The sequence below is a fragment of the Bombus vosnesenskii genome, unplaced genomic scaffold (genome assembly GCF_011952255.1).
Source record: "Bombus vosnesenskii isolate JDL3184/JDL3185 unplaced genomic scaffold, Bvos_JDL3184-5_v1.1 scf7180000013266, whole genome shotgun sequence".
Lineage (NCBI taxonomy): Eukaryota > Metazoa > Arthropoda > Insecta > Hymenoptera > Apidae > Bombus > Bombus vosnesenskii.
This window is the reverse complement of record NW_022882926.1, coordinates 6,617,525-6,634,742: the sequence shown is the minus strand read 5'-3', so window position 1 is coordinate 6,634,742 and position 17,218 is coordinate 6,617,525. Positions and strand designations below refer to the sequence as shown.

Below are 17,218 nucleotides of genomic sequence, written 5' to 3'. Positions count from 1 at the left end.
AGTTTATACAAATATTTATATAAAAGTTTATATAAGTATTTTATATAAGCGAAGTAGGAGATTCTTTGATGATTATTTGAATCATTGTATGTGTTCGATTTGAAAAAACGATTACACAATTTTTTTAAGAATTTCAGAAGAATTCTGATCTTTGTGGAGATATACAATTTATATAGTATAACACGATAATTCTAGAAGATTAGTAATATGATAACAATATTACCACAATATTAGAATGGTATTAATTATACATGTATTGTATATGTATTACTAAAGGTGTGTTAATCAACTGATAACATTTTCATCTGATATATGAGTTTTTATTTTTACTTTGCTTATACGTATATATCTAATTATATTTTATTTATATGCAGCAAACAAATAAATGAATTTTATTTAACAGAAAGTAATAAATGATAACAAAGCTTACCAACGCTGAGTCATTCTGTAGAAATTTTTAAACACATTTGAAAAATAATTTTATTTTTATTGATAATGTCATTTTTATTATTAGTAGTATTATTTCACAATTAAACATATAATTTTAATATGTCTTTTCCAGAAATATATTCCTACTGTATTCAAATATATTAATTACTTAGTTTTATAACGAGTAGCGCTAGTATCGCAGGTATTCATTATTAACAGAATGGCGCATCTACCTTCTGTTAGATTGTGGAATCAGCTGAACTTCTGAAACTCTTAACAATATTTTATGTTTACTTTGTTTAGTGAAAAATGTCTTTTCTTAAAGAAAGTCATAGTGTACTGGTGGTCCTAGATAGCGAAATTTCCAATAATGACATAATAGACTTTATCAGTGGAATTAAAAAACATCTTAGCAATGCCGAACAGCTGACAACTATATCAACGAAAGAGCTGCAAAAATGTAAGTAATTAAGTACTGTCGTATGTATAAAGTAGATTCATAAACATATGTATTCATATATTCTAAACCACTAAAAAAAAAAATAGATTTTCAGTATGTGCTTTTTAGTCAATTTTATATATAAAAAGTGTTTCATCATTACGCACTAAATTTAATGTTTTCCTTCTCAGGTATTAATTCTTCTTCCTATGATGCAATTATCTCCATCTTTAAACAATCATGTCCGAATCTTAAAATGCTTTTAGAAGAATCTTTGCGAATGTTGAAACCTGGAGCAACATTGATTATTTATGAGTCACTCCAAGAAAAAGAAAATGCACATTCTCTTTACGATGAAAGGGTATCCAACTTAAAATTAATTGGTTTTAAAGTAAAAGTACAAGAAAGTTTAGATACAAAACAATTAAAAGATCTTCTACTTAATATATATAATAGTACAGATAATATTTGTGAAGTAGTAGCAGAAAAACGTTCATTTGAAGTAAGTGATACTTTCCTGTTTTTCATAAATCAATGTAGTTTTGATTAGACATACTCTTTATTTTTACCTGTATTATATTTATATAGATTGGTTCTAGTGTAACACTTAATTTTGGTGAAAAAAAATCTTCTAATGTATGGAAACTAGATAGTGCTGTTGATGAAGAATTAATTGATGAAGATGATCTTTTAGATGAAAGTGACATTGTCAAACCTATAACTAATTTGAGAGGTAAGTTGAACACTTTATTCATATACGAATTGTAGTCAAGTACTTTTATTCATATATAAATTTTGGTTGAATACTTCTATTCATATACAAATTTTAGTATGTAGCACAACAGGTAAACGAAAAGCATGCAAAGATTGTTCTTGTGGATTAGCTGAAGAATTAAGTGGGAAAACTGCACCTGAAGGAACTGCAAAATCTTCATGTGGAAATGTAAGTAATTTGTTATACATCTCCATATTGGTCCTCTAAAAAAATTTGACTAAATAGTAATATACATGTACTTTTCAGTGTTATCTTGGTGATGCATTTCGATGTGCTAGTTGTCCGTACCTTGGTATGCCTGCATTTAAACCTGGTGAAAAAGTAGTTTTATTTGAAAGTCAGTTAAAAGCAGACTAGTGAAATATTTGTGAGTTACACACATATTCTATTTTTATGTTAATTTTTTGCATGTAATTATCATAATAATAATTATTAATATTGTTAATCCTTGTTTTCCACTTTAACATTTCTATTCAAAATACAGGAGTTTTTTCCTTACTTATCTTTTCTACAACTGGAAAAATAGTGTAGTATACATATAGAAACTTAAAAGGATGTAGTATAAAAGTTATGCAATAAAAATATAAAACATATCTATTACTCTTAATCATTTATTACATTTTTATTTGTATACAATAGCGATCAACATGTTAATTATAATAGAATGATACAAATTATTTAGAATCTCGAATAATTTAGATGAAGTAAATTCCGTTATAAAAACAATAAAATAATTTAAGTACTGCATAATATTATGATACGAAACGATATGTGACATATCAACAAAATCATATTTTTCTATTACTGGAAGACAATAAAAAATAAAGATGGTAATTTCGCTATATACAAATTATTCTATAATTTATGAGGGAATATAAGCCCTTCACTATAAATCCACTAACCCTCCTCTGGGGTTGAGTGCTCGAGAAAGGACTACATTCCAAATGTAATATTTAATATATATATATCTTTGTATCATTCTATTTAAACATATTTTGGAGTCTAACAAATACAAATATGTTGTATAAAATTGTCTACTAAACTTTTCAAAAACTTATCACGCCATTGCAAAGTATGATGGTTTTTAAATTATATTAGCATCGTGTACAGGAACAAAATAAATCGCCATATTTTTAATTTGCCTCTACAACAGGAACATTATTCCGTAGCATAAAATATAGAAGTACATATCGGGGAAAAAAACGTATGTTGTTTAAAATGTTAACTCGTTTATACCATGATAATAAATGGTATATTTTATGTCCTTAAATGAGTTTAAATCAGGACATAGCTGCACAATATTTTTGCATTGTAAAAGCTACTGCCATGCTACAATTGCCTTTCTGTTTTATCTACTTATTTAATATAGCTTCATTTGGTGCAAAAAAGATATTTTATTATTACTAGTATTATTATCATATATATGACGTTCTATAAACTTAATCTTTAATATTACCTCGAAATAATGTTTAGAAATTATACTATTACAGTTAGTGTTGATAATGTTATGTAGAACTTTGGTATAAATTTAAGTTTATGTTTTAAGTAGCTATACATCGTAAAAAGTTAGCTACCATTTGCTGTGAACAATTGTATAGTTTAAGTACGAAGAGAGCGATAGAAAGTACAATTTGGTATTTCGTTATTGGAAGCAATAGAACGGAAAACATAACATGACAGTTTCAAACAGATTCCTTCATTGTTTTACCATATTTCGCATAAGTTACTTTCACTTAAGTATATAACCATTTGTACTCTATTTCCAAAACCAAGAGATTACACAGAATCCTTCAGTCTGCAAACGAAGTTCAACACATTTGTTGTACTTTCTATGGATGTAAACGTCCACAATTTACATTATAATAATTTTATTATTATTTGAGAATGTAAATGAATTTCTTTTGAAGAATCATGTGCACAAACTTGCACAAATGTTTAAGATAACTCTATATAATTTTTATACAAACAAACAAGTGTAATCGTTCAAAAAACAAAATCACTCATACTAATTTTAAAATAATCTTTAAAAAATTAAGTTTTTTAAAACTATCCAAATAATATTTTTGTATTTCATAGAATGTATAAGGCAGTTAAAGAAGTCATTTGGTATTTCATATTGTTTCTTCTAAAAGCTAACATTCTCTTTTTTTAGTAAAACAATATGTAATTTTTGTTAATGTAGACATCCCTCTTTTATCTGCAAATGTACAAAATGAAAACGAACATAGATGAATTAAAAAAATTCTCGATTTAATAATTTAATGCTTAAAACTTAAACTCGATGACGATCTTGATTAGAAACGTTCATTTTTCTTTTTCATAAACATAATGCAGTTCATTACAATAATTTTGTAATGAAAATTAAAATTTTCTTTAGAATTGTACTCACAATCAGTGGTACATTGAGCAATCATTAAGCCTAGCAATTAAGGCATGTTTCATGTACCCTTTCGGTTGCACTCAGGATTAATTTACAGAGCTAGTTATTTTGAGATATAATTTGTTATTACTGAAACAGCTTCAAAACAAAAAGTCGAGCAGAAAATAGAAACGAATGACGAATAAATCAGAGAACCAAGAAATATTGAACAAAGCACTATATAAAACTTTTATAAATTTGATGTGTATATAAATACACATATGTATATGTATACATATATCTATGTATTTATACACCAAGGCAGTTAAAAAATGCCATAGGACTTAAGATTTCTTGTTCTCTTATGAAAAATATATAATTACATATCTTTAAAAAAAATTGATAACCTTTTAATAACTAGATGAAATAATCTTTATATGAACACAGCCCTACATATTATATGATGTAATAAAAATTAAGAGTCCTCGAAAAGACCTTTGGCTTTCTTTTTTCTGACTTTATCATTGTCATGGTGTTCCCGTACATCTTGTAAGCATCGTTATTAATCATAACAATAATACTACAGCATTCTGCGGTATGTACAGACGTGCAGTTCCGCGAAGTTAAACTTTTGACGGATTTCCTGATAAGTCCATAAAATCTTTGCCAATTGACACGTCCAAATATTAGTTTATGCTACCATGAATTCTCCTCCATATTATCGAGTAAAGAATTCTTCTCCTCTTTCTTAGAAACATTAGCTCCCGACGCTGCCACACATAATTTTGGTTCGAAACATGGCTGTAAAAAATTAAAGTTTAAATGATGTGTACTCGATTAAGCTCGCTTCGAGATTTTGATGATGTCAAGTATGATAAAGACGATGATCTCTGATAAACCATAAAAAATAAAATTAAAAGAAAACATTATATATCAAAGATGAAAAAAAGAATTTAAGAATTAATTTATATGTGAATAAATTATACATAAGAGTTTATATGAAATACTGTGAGTTGCATTCATTAATGTTCAGTACTGTAGTATTTTCATAATAAAGTATTAATTTCTTTTCCATGCTGTTATTCTATAGAAAGGTTACTATTAATTCGAAATGATTTTTATATTTGAAAATTGTTTATTTGTTTAAAATTGTTTAATGTTTTGATAATACAAGGTGTTTCGAACTCATAGTCATTAATTTACTGAATGTTTACTTCATACTGCAGCACCTATTTTGTAATAGAGCATCGCATAATGATTATAAGTTTGTCGTAATGAATTTTATGTATATACTGAAGATCATGAAAAAAACGTACAATGTGTAACAATTTATATAAATTCATGCATAGCGGCATATTAATCAGAACATAAGCAAAAGGTATCATAAAACAATATTTATTGCAATAGCATTGAAGTTAGTAAAAGATAAATGTGCAACTGATTTTAATTACTTAAATATTAAGTGTCTCAAATTAATTAAGCATCAACTTTAATACATAATAACAAGCATTGTCAATCCAAAATTAGAGAGCAGCAATATTACAATCTCTTTATTACACAATCTACTTTATTAAGATTCTTGTTTGAATTTTTTCTTTAAGCCCTTAACTGATTCTTTTTCCCCGAATATGTATGTAGCTGCACTACGTATCTTACGTATCTTTCAATTTATTGCACACGTATGCCCATATTTAGCATGCACATAAATAATGTTTATATTTTAGCTGGTCGATCACTCACAGTTTCACAGATATTCATGTTGCAGCAGTTCTCTATGGTTATTTCACACTGATTGTCCGGCAATTGTGGCCGAGATGTGAGTGGTGTCACACCACCTTTACTGACGACGAAACGCTTTTTGATGCGTGGCCGTTTTCGGAATTTATTTACATAAAAACTAAGTACGGCTATTACAAGAATAAGTACACCAACAACTGCACCGAAAATTGGTAGCCACGTACTATATTCATTTTCCTCTTTAGCTATCACCATTTGTGCAAAGCGATTCTTTTCGGGACACCTGTTAACAGAAAATAACGAGAATTATAAGTTTTATATTCTTTAAAGTTTAATTGTATTAAATTGGTTAGAAATAATCTCATTCGAATATTAACTCTTTAGCGACATATGTTTGTAGTAGCTTCATCCGTGAAGAAACTATACGAACAAATGCGTGAATGCGATATTTCAGAAAAGATACCGTTCTGTTAATTGGACAAGTTATTTATACAAAAACGAATCTTATACACAATAATAACATGACACATGCTACTGTCTATCAGCAAAATGTCAGCAGTCGGGTCATTTATTTATTTATTATTTGTCGTCGAAATTGTTAAAAACTTCTGCTATGAAATAAACAATTATTTTAATTGAAGCTGATAGGCTAGGAATTCAGAAGTGATTGAAGTCGAAGTAAGGAGGTCGCAGAAATTCTTCAGGTCCTCATAAAATTACGAAGTTAAGAATTTCTCAAAAGCAATGTACCTGCAGTGAGCGGTAACGATGCTAGTAGGAACTCGTTCTGTTGCACAAATTATGTCACAAAGTTCAGCAGTATTGCCTAAAATCTCGCAACGAGATCCTTGGGAATATTTACATTTACAAACTGGTTTTTCATCTTGGACGGAACATTGACCGTCATGCAAGCAGTAGTCTTTGCAGACGTCTGTTTCACATCTTGGTCCAATAAATGCGTTATTGCACTTACATGTGGGTAATCCGTCACTATTTATACTACAATTGCCTCGGAAGCAGTAATTGTGACAAAGATTTATTTCGCAATACGGTCCAGTGAATCTGAAATAGTTGAATTTATACTTAGTTTGTATTCTACGAATTCAAGATTGAATAACATATTTTTGAGATATTCAAATTAAGTACATATCTAGCATCAGATACTTACCCAAGCCTGCACTGGCACGTTCCTTCCTTCTCACCCACATGACCATCATTTAGGCAGTGTTTGGACGTCTCTGTGGTCAGTTCCGATTCCTCTGTGCTGGTTATCAAATTATTATACGACCTTTCGTCAAGCGACAAGTTCGTCGGGTTAGTATTTTGTGTTGTATTCGTATTCACCGGGCATTCTACTTTGCCAACGTTATCACGGGTTACGATCCCAGCTGGATCGGCGTCGTGAGTTGATTGGTAGGAACGAAACATCCTTGGCTCGTCAAATTTAGTGTCTTTTGGTATTGTCCAAACAGCTCTGTGCACCAGATCGGACCAATATATCGAGTTATGATCTAACGCCAGGTACACTGGTTGATGACGCTTAGGGTGAACCAATAGTTCACGCTCGGAACCATCGAGATTGCTGCGCTCGATTTTTATTCTTAGGCCTTCTGCATCGTCGATCCAATATAGCTTCTTGTTACTGTGATCTATAGCGACAGCCAGTGGCTCGTATAAATCCTCTTTGATCACTGTTACTCGATTGCTTCCGTCTAGATTCGACCTCTCGATACTTGGATTTGTATTATTACTATTTACCCAGTATATGTGACTGGAAACAACGTACAATTATAAGACATTCAAGTTTCATTTTATATCGCGTGTTATTTTATCTTTTTTTTTCTTTTTTTTTCCTAATCCCGTTCGGTGAAGATATTTTTATTCTCTTTTATTTGACGCGAATTTCTAAACGGAACTAGACCGGTCGAGATTGCACGTTGTCGTGAATGGGCACGGCAGCGTTCTAGGTAGGACATAAATGGCACACCTGTTACATACATCCAGAGCGATACCGCGTGGGCTCTGATACGTTAAATTGTGGAGGATCGTTGGTTCTTCCGGTAGTCCATCTTCTGATACGTGCATCTTCATGATCACTCCTTGCAAAGCGTCGCTCCAAAATAGGGTTCGACTCTTTATATCAAAGGCAAGCGCAAGAATGTAACTTTTGCTTTGTTCTACGGATAATAAAGAACATCATTTGTTATATATACTTTCTTTCGAAAGACGAAGTTTATATTTAAATGTAAAGGTACACTTATTTTTCTATTGATTGTATGGTTGAATTTCGAACGTAAGAAATTGTAGTATAAGGTGAAAATTACTTTTTTCTTTTCTAAGTAAAATACAACTTCTCTGGAGATATTCCTTACTCTTTTTAAATAGATAACAAAAAGAAGGTAACAGAAGATACATTTGAACCAGTTTGGTTTTATGTATCAGACGTGTTCTAACTTTATTTCTCAATGCATTGAAGTAGCATTGAAAAACTACAAATTTATAATTGTAGAATCTTATATTCAAGGCATTAAGTTAACAAAAATTCCATGTTATCTTTAATGAATTCATCTAAATGATATTCAGTTCGTTTTTCAAACTAGTACCGTCATCATTTACTTCAACATTGCCTTTTGGTCTTTTATTATTCATGAATTCTCCCTTTGTGACGAATAAAAAACACATGGATGCACCCAAAGGATAAAAGGGCATTTCCTTTGTTCTTTACGGAAAATGGTAGTTTTTCATTGTGGGCTGTTTCTTTAAGAACGACTATAATAAATTGAAAGACAAAATCTTGAGTGGTGCCGTTATCCTTTCCAAAAGTCTTAGAGATGCGTATCTTTGAAAACCTACCATCATCTTGAGAAAAAAAAGTTTGCTCGGTTTCTAAGCAAATTATTTCTTTGTATATTGATACATTTTATTTATTTAATCTTTCCTAAAGAAGTTTAATAAATAGTCAGTTGGAAATTACTAATATATGCTATTAATTACTAATTACTAATACATATATGTATATAGGAATAGGATATATATAGGAATATATAGGAAAAAAGAAATAATAATAATGATACAGATAAAAGTAATTATAGAGTAAACGTATAGAAAGATTAATGCTAAAATAAATTTCTAATATCATAAGTTCATATCCTACTGAAGATATTTAAAAATACTTTTCTACGAAATGAAAAAGCTATCATTCAAGATAGCTCATGCAATAGATCATGCAATTTGCAGGATTAAGGAATGAATAGTATTTTAAAATTTATATTATCTAATTAAGATTCTTTATTAAAATCCTAATTATCTATATGATTAATGTAAAATATGACAATGATTTCTTTATTCCCACAACGAAACTCTTACTTGGATCGCATTACGTATAAGATAATACATGGATGATAAGTAATCCCGTTATACGTTTCTCTTCCATTATAAATGTAATAATTCGATTTTGCACGAGGCATTTATCATTTTATTTTAAGAACTGTAAATTATTGTCAAATGCTAATTGAATATTTTTTAATACTCTATTATATGCTTTGTACATTTTTTAGACAGCAAAACGAAAGACGTTAAGCTGTTAGTGTAATAAATACAAATTACCTTAATGAATTTTTCTCTGATAAAATATTTCATAAAAAGTGATATTGACATGAATATTTATACTATATGGAAGTTTATCAGCTAAATTGATATTTGAAATGTATCTACTGAATAAGATTAATAATAAATTAATATTTCTTAGTTTCAAAGAAGTTTCAATTCGCTCTTGTTATTCATATTTTGGTCCATTTTGAGTAACATTGGGGTAATTTAAATTTCGCAATTTCTCAATACCAAGTAGGTGCATACGTAAGATAAACTCTATCTATCTTTATACATTACACAAATACAATTGTAATAATATTCAGAAACAAGTTGAAAGTAACTCAGAAGTATATAAAGTAAAACGAAATTTAATGTACTTACTTTTAAGTAACGGTTTCAACGTGAAATTCTTGTCCTCCAGGTCATTACTGAATATGGTTATGTTCTTGTTACTCACATCGCTAAAATACATTGTTCTAGTGATATCATCGTAGGCCACCCCCGATAAAGTCACAGCTTCCGCTAACTTTGCCTGTCCGATTAGCGTTTGATTTTGTGCGAGAAATTCAACTTCACGCCCTATCGCGATCGCTATATCTGCAAACCAAAAAATATCTGAACTTAGTGGAATATTTTCTCAAATTGTTTAAATATTTAAGCAGGTAAATTGCATTTCATTGAAATTGCACTGCAACCATTCAATGAAATTGTCATGTTTAATCAATTATCAATATATGAATTTAATTATTCATGCATTCATTATATACATTCCTATGCGTTTGTCCTATGTAAGGACATAGTGATTATAGTATAGTAATTTAAGTATCATAAGATTTGTGTAAAAATAGAAGATTTATCTATTTTTAATATTTCAAAAGATACGATAATTGTTTCAAAGACAACAATGTACAGTTTCAAGGATGTAAATATCGTAACACGACAAGATATATTCTACTATATATTTCCTAGAAATTAAAAAAAATCTAACTTTTCAAATGACTGCCTAGAAAATATCTAGAAACTAACATTGTTTATCTGATTTATGGGATACTGTAAATTACTAGAAAAAATATCTGCATATACTCTAAAGTTCTGTTTACTAATCAATTATCATTGGTTATTACCTAGAACTTGAAAATATCGTATAGTGTTAGTTTAAAGATACTTTAGAAAGTTAAGTTTTCTTATCTGCTCATTTTTGTTAATACCATGGCACCTACGATAGCTTTATCGTTATCTTTCGCCTGTTTATAAGGGGTGCAATTATATTTATCTTAATAATTTATGATACACGAGTCATTTGCTACCGACGAAGATAATTATTGAAAAATTAATCCTGTACGGTTTATAGCTTCAACGAATATTAAGCTGTACTATGGAATAGATGTTGCTTGAATTTGCAATTTTTCTGATCACTTAATTCTCGAGAAATATTATCTCTCTAAACTTAACACATTCGTAGTTGTTAATTTTACTTAAATATTAAATTGAGCCGCGCGGTTTTACACTTAAGAAATATTTGAAAAATTTAATTTCAAATATTACGCCATGTCGCTTATGATTACAAATGGAAGTAGACACAAGAAATTTATTTTTTCCTTGAGTCACAGTAACGCGTTAGCTGTCGTTAACGTGTTAATAATTAAAGGGACCACGGCAGAAAAGAGGAATGGGTTTAACGTTTTTCCGTACGTTCCTGTGCCTGCTCTTTATCACTGGCTATGTCGCCAATTTGAATTACAATTTTCATAGCAGTTATAAGAAATTGAGGTGTACAAGGTATTTTTCATTTTTTGTGTACAGTTTAGTGTATTCTATATTACCAAAAATTATAAACAAAAGTTGAAACCGATGTAGAATAAAATGAAGAATAAAATGTTTCATTTTGATATAATATCTATGAGAAAATATGAAGTTGTGACATTATACATATATTGAAAAATAAATTTATTTTAATAAGTTTTCAGAGAAATGTTAAAACTTGACATTTCTCCTTTTTCTCGTGGACCTGAACCTTCTAATTATTTCCAATTGTTTCTAACTGTTTAATAACGATCATACAAATCATATATTTACAGTTATTATATAACAATATAATAAAAATTATACAATAAATTATATCTATAATAATTATACAGATATCTATAATAAATAATTTTCTATTATAGATTTATATATATAAATTCTTTTCTTGCCTAGTTTGGAAATATCTTTATACTGTCATATCTAGATCAAATAAAGATTAGTACTCGATAACAGTGATAGTAGTAACTTGAGTAAAATATACTTGGATAAATATTGGCGAAAGTATAAATGAATTCGTATAACTAACTCTGCTATGTTCTCTTGGTAATTTCCGATCCGATTACATTTTTCTAACATTAACGCAGTTTGAACAAAATATGGAAAAAGTCTTATGGGTATGCATGATTTCTCGTTTCAATTTTATGTCACGTATCTTCTTAAAATATTACAAATCCTTGTTGTTTGCTAAGACGAGAGCAGAATCGAAGTATAACAATGCAAAGATCGTAACGGTTAAATTTATTATATCAGGGCGCAAGTTGAGTAGCAATCGTCTCGATTTCACAAACCAAAGATAACGTCCGTGCATCGTACTTATCATTCGTATATTTGCATTAAGATATCGGTTAATTAAGACTTTTTAACCCTGACTCCTGCGACCATGTTCATTTCTCTGAAAATATTATAAATATAACAATTATTTCTTATAATTCCAAACAATTTAAGTTTACGACGAGTCTAACGAAGATAAAGGAAAAACAATAATTACAATTTTTCAAGTATCGAAACTGCAGTTCTGTTGGCCAAAACAATTTAAAACTTATATTAAGCTCTATTAACTTTATCATGCATTCTTATTTGAAAATATGTTAACAATACAAGATATGGACAAAAATTGAACTCGTCGCCTTCAGTATAACGTAGTGTCAATACTCGGTACATATGTATATGTACATATCTGTTTGATAATGTTTATTCAAAAGATCTTCCTCAATTCACGTAATTGCGATCAATCATTTACGCCATTACTCCTCGACATTCGTGTCTCTTTACTATTATACAGTTGTTCTAGAAATTAGTATTACGTCAAGGGAAATTGCAAAATTATCAATTTTGAATATAAATAATATAATACAAAAGATAATATCAGTATGACTCTTTATAATGCTACGTATATTTTGTTTGATTTTATTTTATGTCAACACTATCAACATTTACAAGCAGTAGTTCCCAGATCTTAGATTGAAATAAAAGATTATAATAAATAATAATCTTTTTCTCATAAGTAAACAAAATTGTGTAGTCAAGGCGAATTAATAGTGATATATTACAATTTGAAAAACCTTGTATTTAAATTTCTATGATACTACAAATGTATATATATATATATATATAGTTGATTATATCGAGGTTATAATTTAACCTACAAATTGGCGGCATCGAATGATGCTCTTCAAGACCGTATATAGAACTTTATTAGAGGATATATAAATTTTCTATACATAAGGAAATATGGAAGGAAAAATACTAAAGTTTAAAGTTCAAAGTTGAGCTAATTTGCTCAGAGCTTAATAAAGTTTGTAATTTTTATCTATTCTCGCATGTGTCAAGTATTTTGTGTAATATATATATATATAAATCTTTCATCAAGTACACGTGCTTTCAGTTACGCATATGTTTTGTGACGCTGCGCGCGCAACTACTATACATTTAAAAGGCCGCGCCAGAAATTTAATGTAGAAAGTTTGACACTATATCTCGAAGTTAAATGTTTTGTCACAAAATAGTAAAGGAATTTTTTGTTCCTCTTGTTATGTACATTATGTACATTTCAATGTATCGTATGATTCTTTTAATATTATAACTTCAACGTTTCTAATGTTGATAATTAATTATGAATCACCCTTATTGTAAAGTACTATTTAAATATGAAAAAATGCAACTAAAATTAAATGAAATATAACCTAAAGCGAAATATTTAATATTCTAGTAATCTTTCCATTAAAAAAAGAAGAAGATAAGAGAAAGAAAAAAAGCAACTTGTCGTTTTGTACAGAAATGTAAGCGTCTGATAAAACTTTAATTTCTGTTACAGAAATTTCCCAATGTCTAAATTTTTGTTTGTATATTATTTGCTTTAGATATCGAAAACTCAAAAACACATATGATAATTATACATTGCACACCGTATCAGCTCTAATTATAAGTAAGAAAGTAATGCGACAAACTGTCCGGGAAATACGACAAGCGATTAAAACTTATTTAAAAACTTGGTATCGATAAATGAGATCTAAAGTCGAAGATCATTGAATTTTTTCTTCATTGTCAATTGACCTAGCAAAGAGGAAATGGAAGTGCGCAATGCCTTCGAAATATCGAATAAACTGTTGACGTTCTTGCAATACATTTGTGTGCTCGCGCGTACGAATATGTTAAGTAACTTCGACTTGATATCGTAATAGCAACGTTGACGGAATCATGTACGCATGAACATAGATTTTGTTTATGCAAAAGTAAGACTTACTATAGTAAATATTGTTTATTAGATACTTTTACTATATGGCAATAGTTTCTCCGAATTTTAATGTAAATATTTAATTAACGTATTTCAAAGTTTATATTTTTTACATACAATTTTGGCATACAGATGAATAGAAATATATATATTCACGAAATATAAATAGTTGTAAAAAAATATTACGAATGTATATTCTCAAAAATATCATAGCAATACTGTTGACTGTTTACCTGTGGCTTTTTCAAATTTTATTCATAAATTTTAATGTGAAAATGGAAAAACTAGAATGATAAATATTGATAATAATATCTTACATAACTTTGACATACATATGTGTAGAAATGTGGTTATAAAGGATAAATATTATAAATGTATATGCACATGCAAAAATGTTATAATAATATATATTTCAAATGTTATAATAATACATATATATATTTATTTAAATTTTTATAAGGAAAAATTTATTCCATTATTTTCAACGGTTCTAAAACATAGTTTTAATATATTGTTATAATATTTTTTGCCAAATACATTTCTAACCATTTTTATTTTTCTCATTTATCAATTTTTTACTTTTTATCAAATTAAATAATAATATCACATTTCCTTTTTACCGATTTAATCTATTGTATAACATGAAAACTGATCTATCAAATTAGTGACGCGGTAAAGGTATGCGTAGAAAAGATTGATGATGAAAGTAAAAAATGATATGTAAAGCTAAGTCATCTTTTACTATTATTATTCCCACTTTCGAGTTTTTTTTTTCATAAATTATCTCGAGTGTTACATTTCGCTGTCCCATATACACAACTCGGAACGTTTTACATCGCCTGCTTCGCGATCGCGATATGAAAATGTAGCTTATTCAGTTTTACTGCGCTCGAAACGTTCTCGTCATGCTTATTTCTAATAAACACGTACTCGTAAATCTTATTAATGAGATGAAATACGTGTAATAAAAACTGCCACACGTGTTCGTTACACTTGTTGTGTCAACTTATCAAAAGTTGAGATACGATCGAAAACTGATCAACGTATTTTTTATTAAACTAGTCTATTATGCTGTACGGATACACATTTTACATAATCATATACATGGTGTGTAAGAAATAGTAAAGCATTATTCTTTTCTATGCTATCAGTTACGAAAAAGTCACTAACGGAACTACATAGTATCGTAAACACTCTATATAACAAGAGATCCTTGAATAAAGGAATAATCAAGTTGAAGATGTTAGCAAACTGGGAATAAGAAATTAATTCGTCTTGTTTACTTCACAGACTAGTCAAGTTCCAGCACTGCTAATATAGTTTCATTTTAAATATAATACATAGTATCGTAAAAATATTAAAATTACTGTTATACTATATATCGATGCATTGATAAAGACAGTCTTGTACAATGTAAACTTTCCATGCGATCGTAGGATTAAACAAACCGATCAATCTTATCAGTTTCGTTTGTTACGTAACCGAAATTTCACACTTCATCGTATACGCATAATTCGGTTCACAGTTTGTATAATACGCGGATCGGTTATTGAGTCTAGTAGTAGGATGCACGGCGTAGTGGGGCAGATTTTCTAGACGCGCTCGCGAGAACGTGCGAGAAATACCAAAGAATTCGAAGAATTTGTGACATCGCCTATCATTCAAAAAATTTTTGTGACATAATTTGCGCGATTACCGGTTATTTTTAGGTTTCCATGCCACATGCTTTTCTTTCGATATTAGTCAAGCACCGAATAGTCAAAGTAGGTGAAATAGGTCCCCGCCAATGCACTTATCGTCATGAATGCATGATTTCAAATTTCGCCGGTAGTCGACAGTTTCTAGCGGCGTTACCAAACCATGGTAATTTAATATGGTTCTCTATTCGTCATTCCATTAGATTTTCAATAAATCGTCTATTCATTCGTTACACATCGATTCCCGTGTGTGTGTACAAATATACATTACATACACACTAACTGACTGGAATTCTACTTTCCTAGCTGGCCGTTGCTATCTGTATGAGGTTTTAGGGGTGACTTTGTAAAATGAATCACGTGTTGTATATGTAAAATAAATAAATATATGCAATATTTACACGTGATACGACTCGTACTTAATGGAATAGAGAGGTATTCGTGATTTTTTAGATACATACCTCCCTTGATAACTGGCCATGGATCGAGGCTTTACTCGGTCAGTTAACAAGGCGCATTGCTCTGTACACGGAACATAGTCTACAACTTGACATTCATTACGTAAACAGGTATAAGGACAAGTACTGTTTCGATTGGTTTCCGTGTGAATATGAATCGTGAAAGTTTGGCGAAGAGTTTCGAGACAAATCAAACGTCGGTTTCATTCACCTTTACAGCCGTATTTCGATGTTCTGCATGGTAAAACAGTCTGGGAGAAGTGGCGTACGTGACCACTGAAACCGCGTGAATGGAGACAGCGTTCGCGCGACCCGCAACGCGGTGTTACTTATACCGTGTGTACTACGTTAAATTGCTGTTAGTCCAAATTTTCGTCACATAAAATTATTAAACAAATGCTTATTCTACTTACCCCAGGATCTGGCGTGAATGTTAATCGCGAAAATTCCAAGTACTATCGTTAATATAACAGCCAAGTTTTCACGGGATGTCATGATGTGGGTTCATTTGTCAGTCGCCTAGTTAGCCTGGAAATATCGATAGGACACGAGTGACGAGTATAAATATCACGTAGATACACCGTAGTTCTAATTTCTTTTTGTCTTCTTGAATAGAAAGAGGTGACGAACGACACAGCACATCCTTACTTTACGGCGGCTATGCGCAAACTGAGAACTCGTGACTTCGATATGAAGGTAAAAACGAGGAGACCAGTGGCGTAGCATGTCGCTTCTGCGGACAGGCTTCTCAAATGTCATGAAAAATGCTGTCGCCTTAATTCGAGTAATTAAGCAGCGTTAACGGAAACGTTTAAGCAGATGTTATTATTATGCGTGTTGGACAAGTTATATGTATATTATATTCATTTGCAATTGCAGTTTGTTCAAAATTTTTAACATCTTATTTTTCGATATTATTTGGAAATATCTTATAGAAATTTTATTTGGTATAGTTTAATAATAGTGTTAGAGTACTTACACGTTAAATTTTTTGGTTGATGATTAAATAATTTTAAAAAATTCACCGGGAATATAACATAAAACATAACATATCTATAACAGTATTAGATGGATTTGTACATCCTTTTTGTTAATAAAAATTGTTATTAATTATATAATATCATTTTATACGTATTAAAATATTTTTAATCTCGTTTAAGAATACTTTTCTGATGCAATGAGCAACCTGTCCA

General features: G+C 29.7%; 2 protein-coding genes across 2 annotated transcripts; one reads left to right on the top strand and one right to left on the bottom strand.

The window, feature by feature from the left end:
* The first annotated feature begins 688 nt into the window (after positions 1–688).
* On the top strand, positions 689–2,236 carry LOC117243465 (anamorsin homolog). The gene is made up of 5 exons (XM_033510970.1): positions 689–889; positions 1,060–1,370; positions 1,457–1,601; positions 1,699–1,811; positions 1,890–2,236. Exons 1-5 carry the CDS (start codon positions 739–741, stop codon positions 1,998–2,000), a joined length of 831 nt encoding a protein of 276 aa, XP_033366861.1. The 5' UTR covers positions 689–738; the 3' UTR covers positions 2,001–2,236.
* Positions 2,237–2,748: 512 nt separating this feature from the next.
* On the bottom strand, positions 2,749–16,706 carry LOC117243464 (protein cueball). The gene is made up of 7 exons (XM_033510969.1): positions 16,439–16,706; positions 9,712–9,927; positions 7,727–7,916; positions 6,908–7,510; positions 6,490–6,801; positions 5,743–6,022; positions 2,749–4,803 (listed from the first exon to the last, which is right to left on the bottom strand). The coding sequence occupies exons 1-7, from the start codon at positions 16,518–16,520 to the stop codon at positions 4,699–4,701; spliced, it is 1,788 nt and encodes a 595-aa protein (XP_033366860.1). The 5' UTR covers positions 16,521–16,706; the 3' UTR covers positions 2,749–4,698.
* Between the last annotated feature and the right edge of the window lie 512 nt (positions 16,707–17,218).

What these genes read in the sequence shown, in the direction of transcription:
- LOC117243465 (XM_033510970.1), top strand. Translation starts at nt 739, where the DNA reads ATGTCTTTTCTTAAAGAAAGTCATAGTGTACTGGTGGTCCTAGATAGC. An exon ending in ACCTATAACTAATTTGAGAG is followed by an intron (nt 1,602 to 1,698) that starts GTAAGTTGAACA and finishes TACAAATTTTAG; the next exon opens with TATGTAGCACAACAGGTAAA. An exon ending in CAAAATCTTCATGTGGAAAT is followed by an intron (nt 1,812 to 1,889) that starts GTAAGTAATTTG and finishes TGTACTTTTCAG; the next exon opens with TGTTATCTTGGTGATGCATT.
- LOC117243464 (XM_033510969.1), bottom strand. Translation starts at nt 16,520, where the DNA reads ATGACATCCCGTGAAAACTTGGCTGTTATATTAACGATAGTACTTGGA. An exon ending in CATTCACGCCAGATCCTGGG is followed by an intron (nt 9,928 to 16,438) that starts GTAAGTAGAATA and finishes TTTGGTTTGCAG; the next exon opens with ATATAGCGATCGCGATAGGG. An exon ending in GCTCTGGATGTATGTAACAG is followed by an intron (nt 7,511 to 7,726) that starts GTGTGCCATTTA and finishes CGTTGTTTCCAG; the next exon opens with TCACATATACTGGGTAAATA.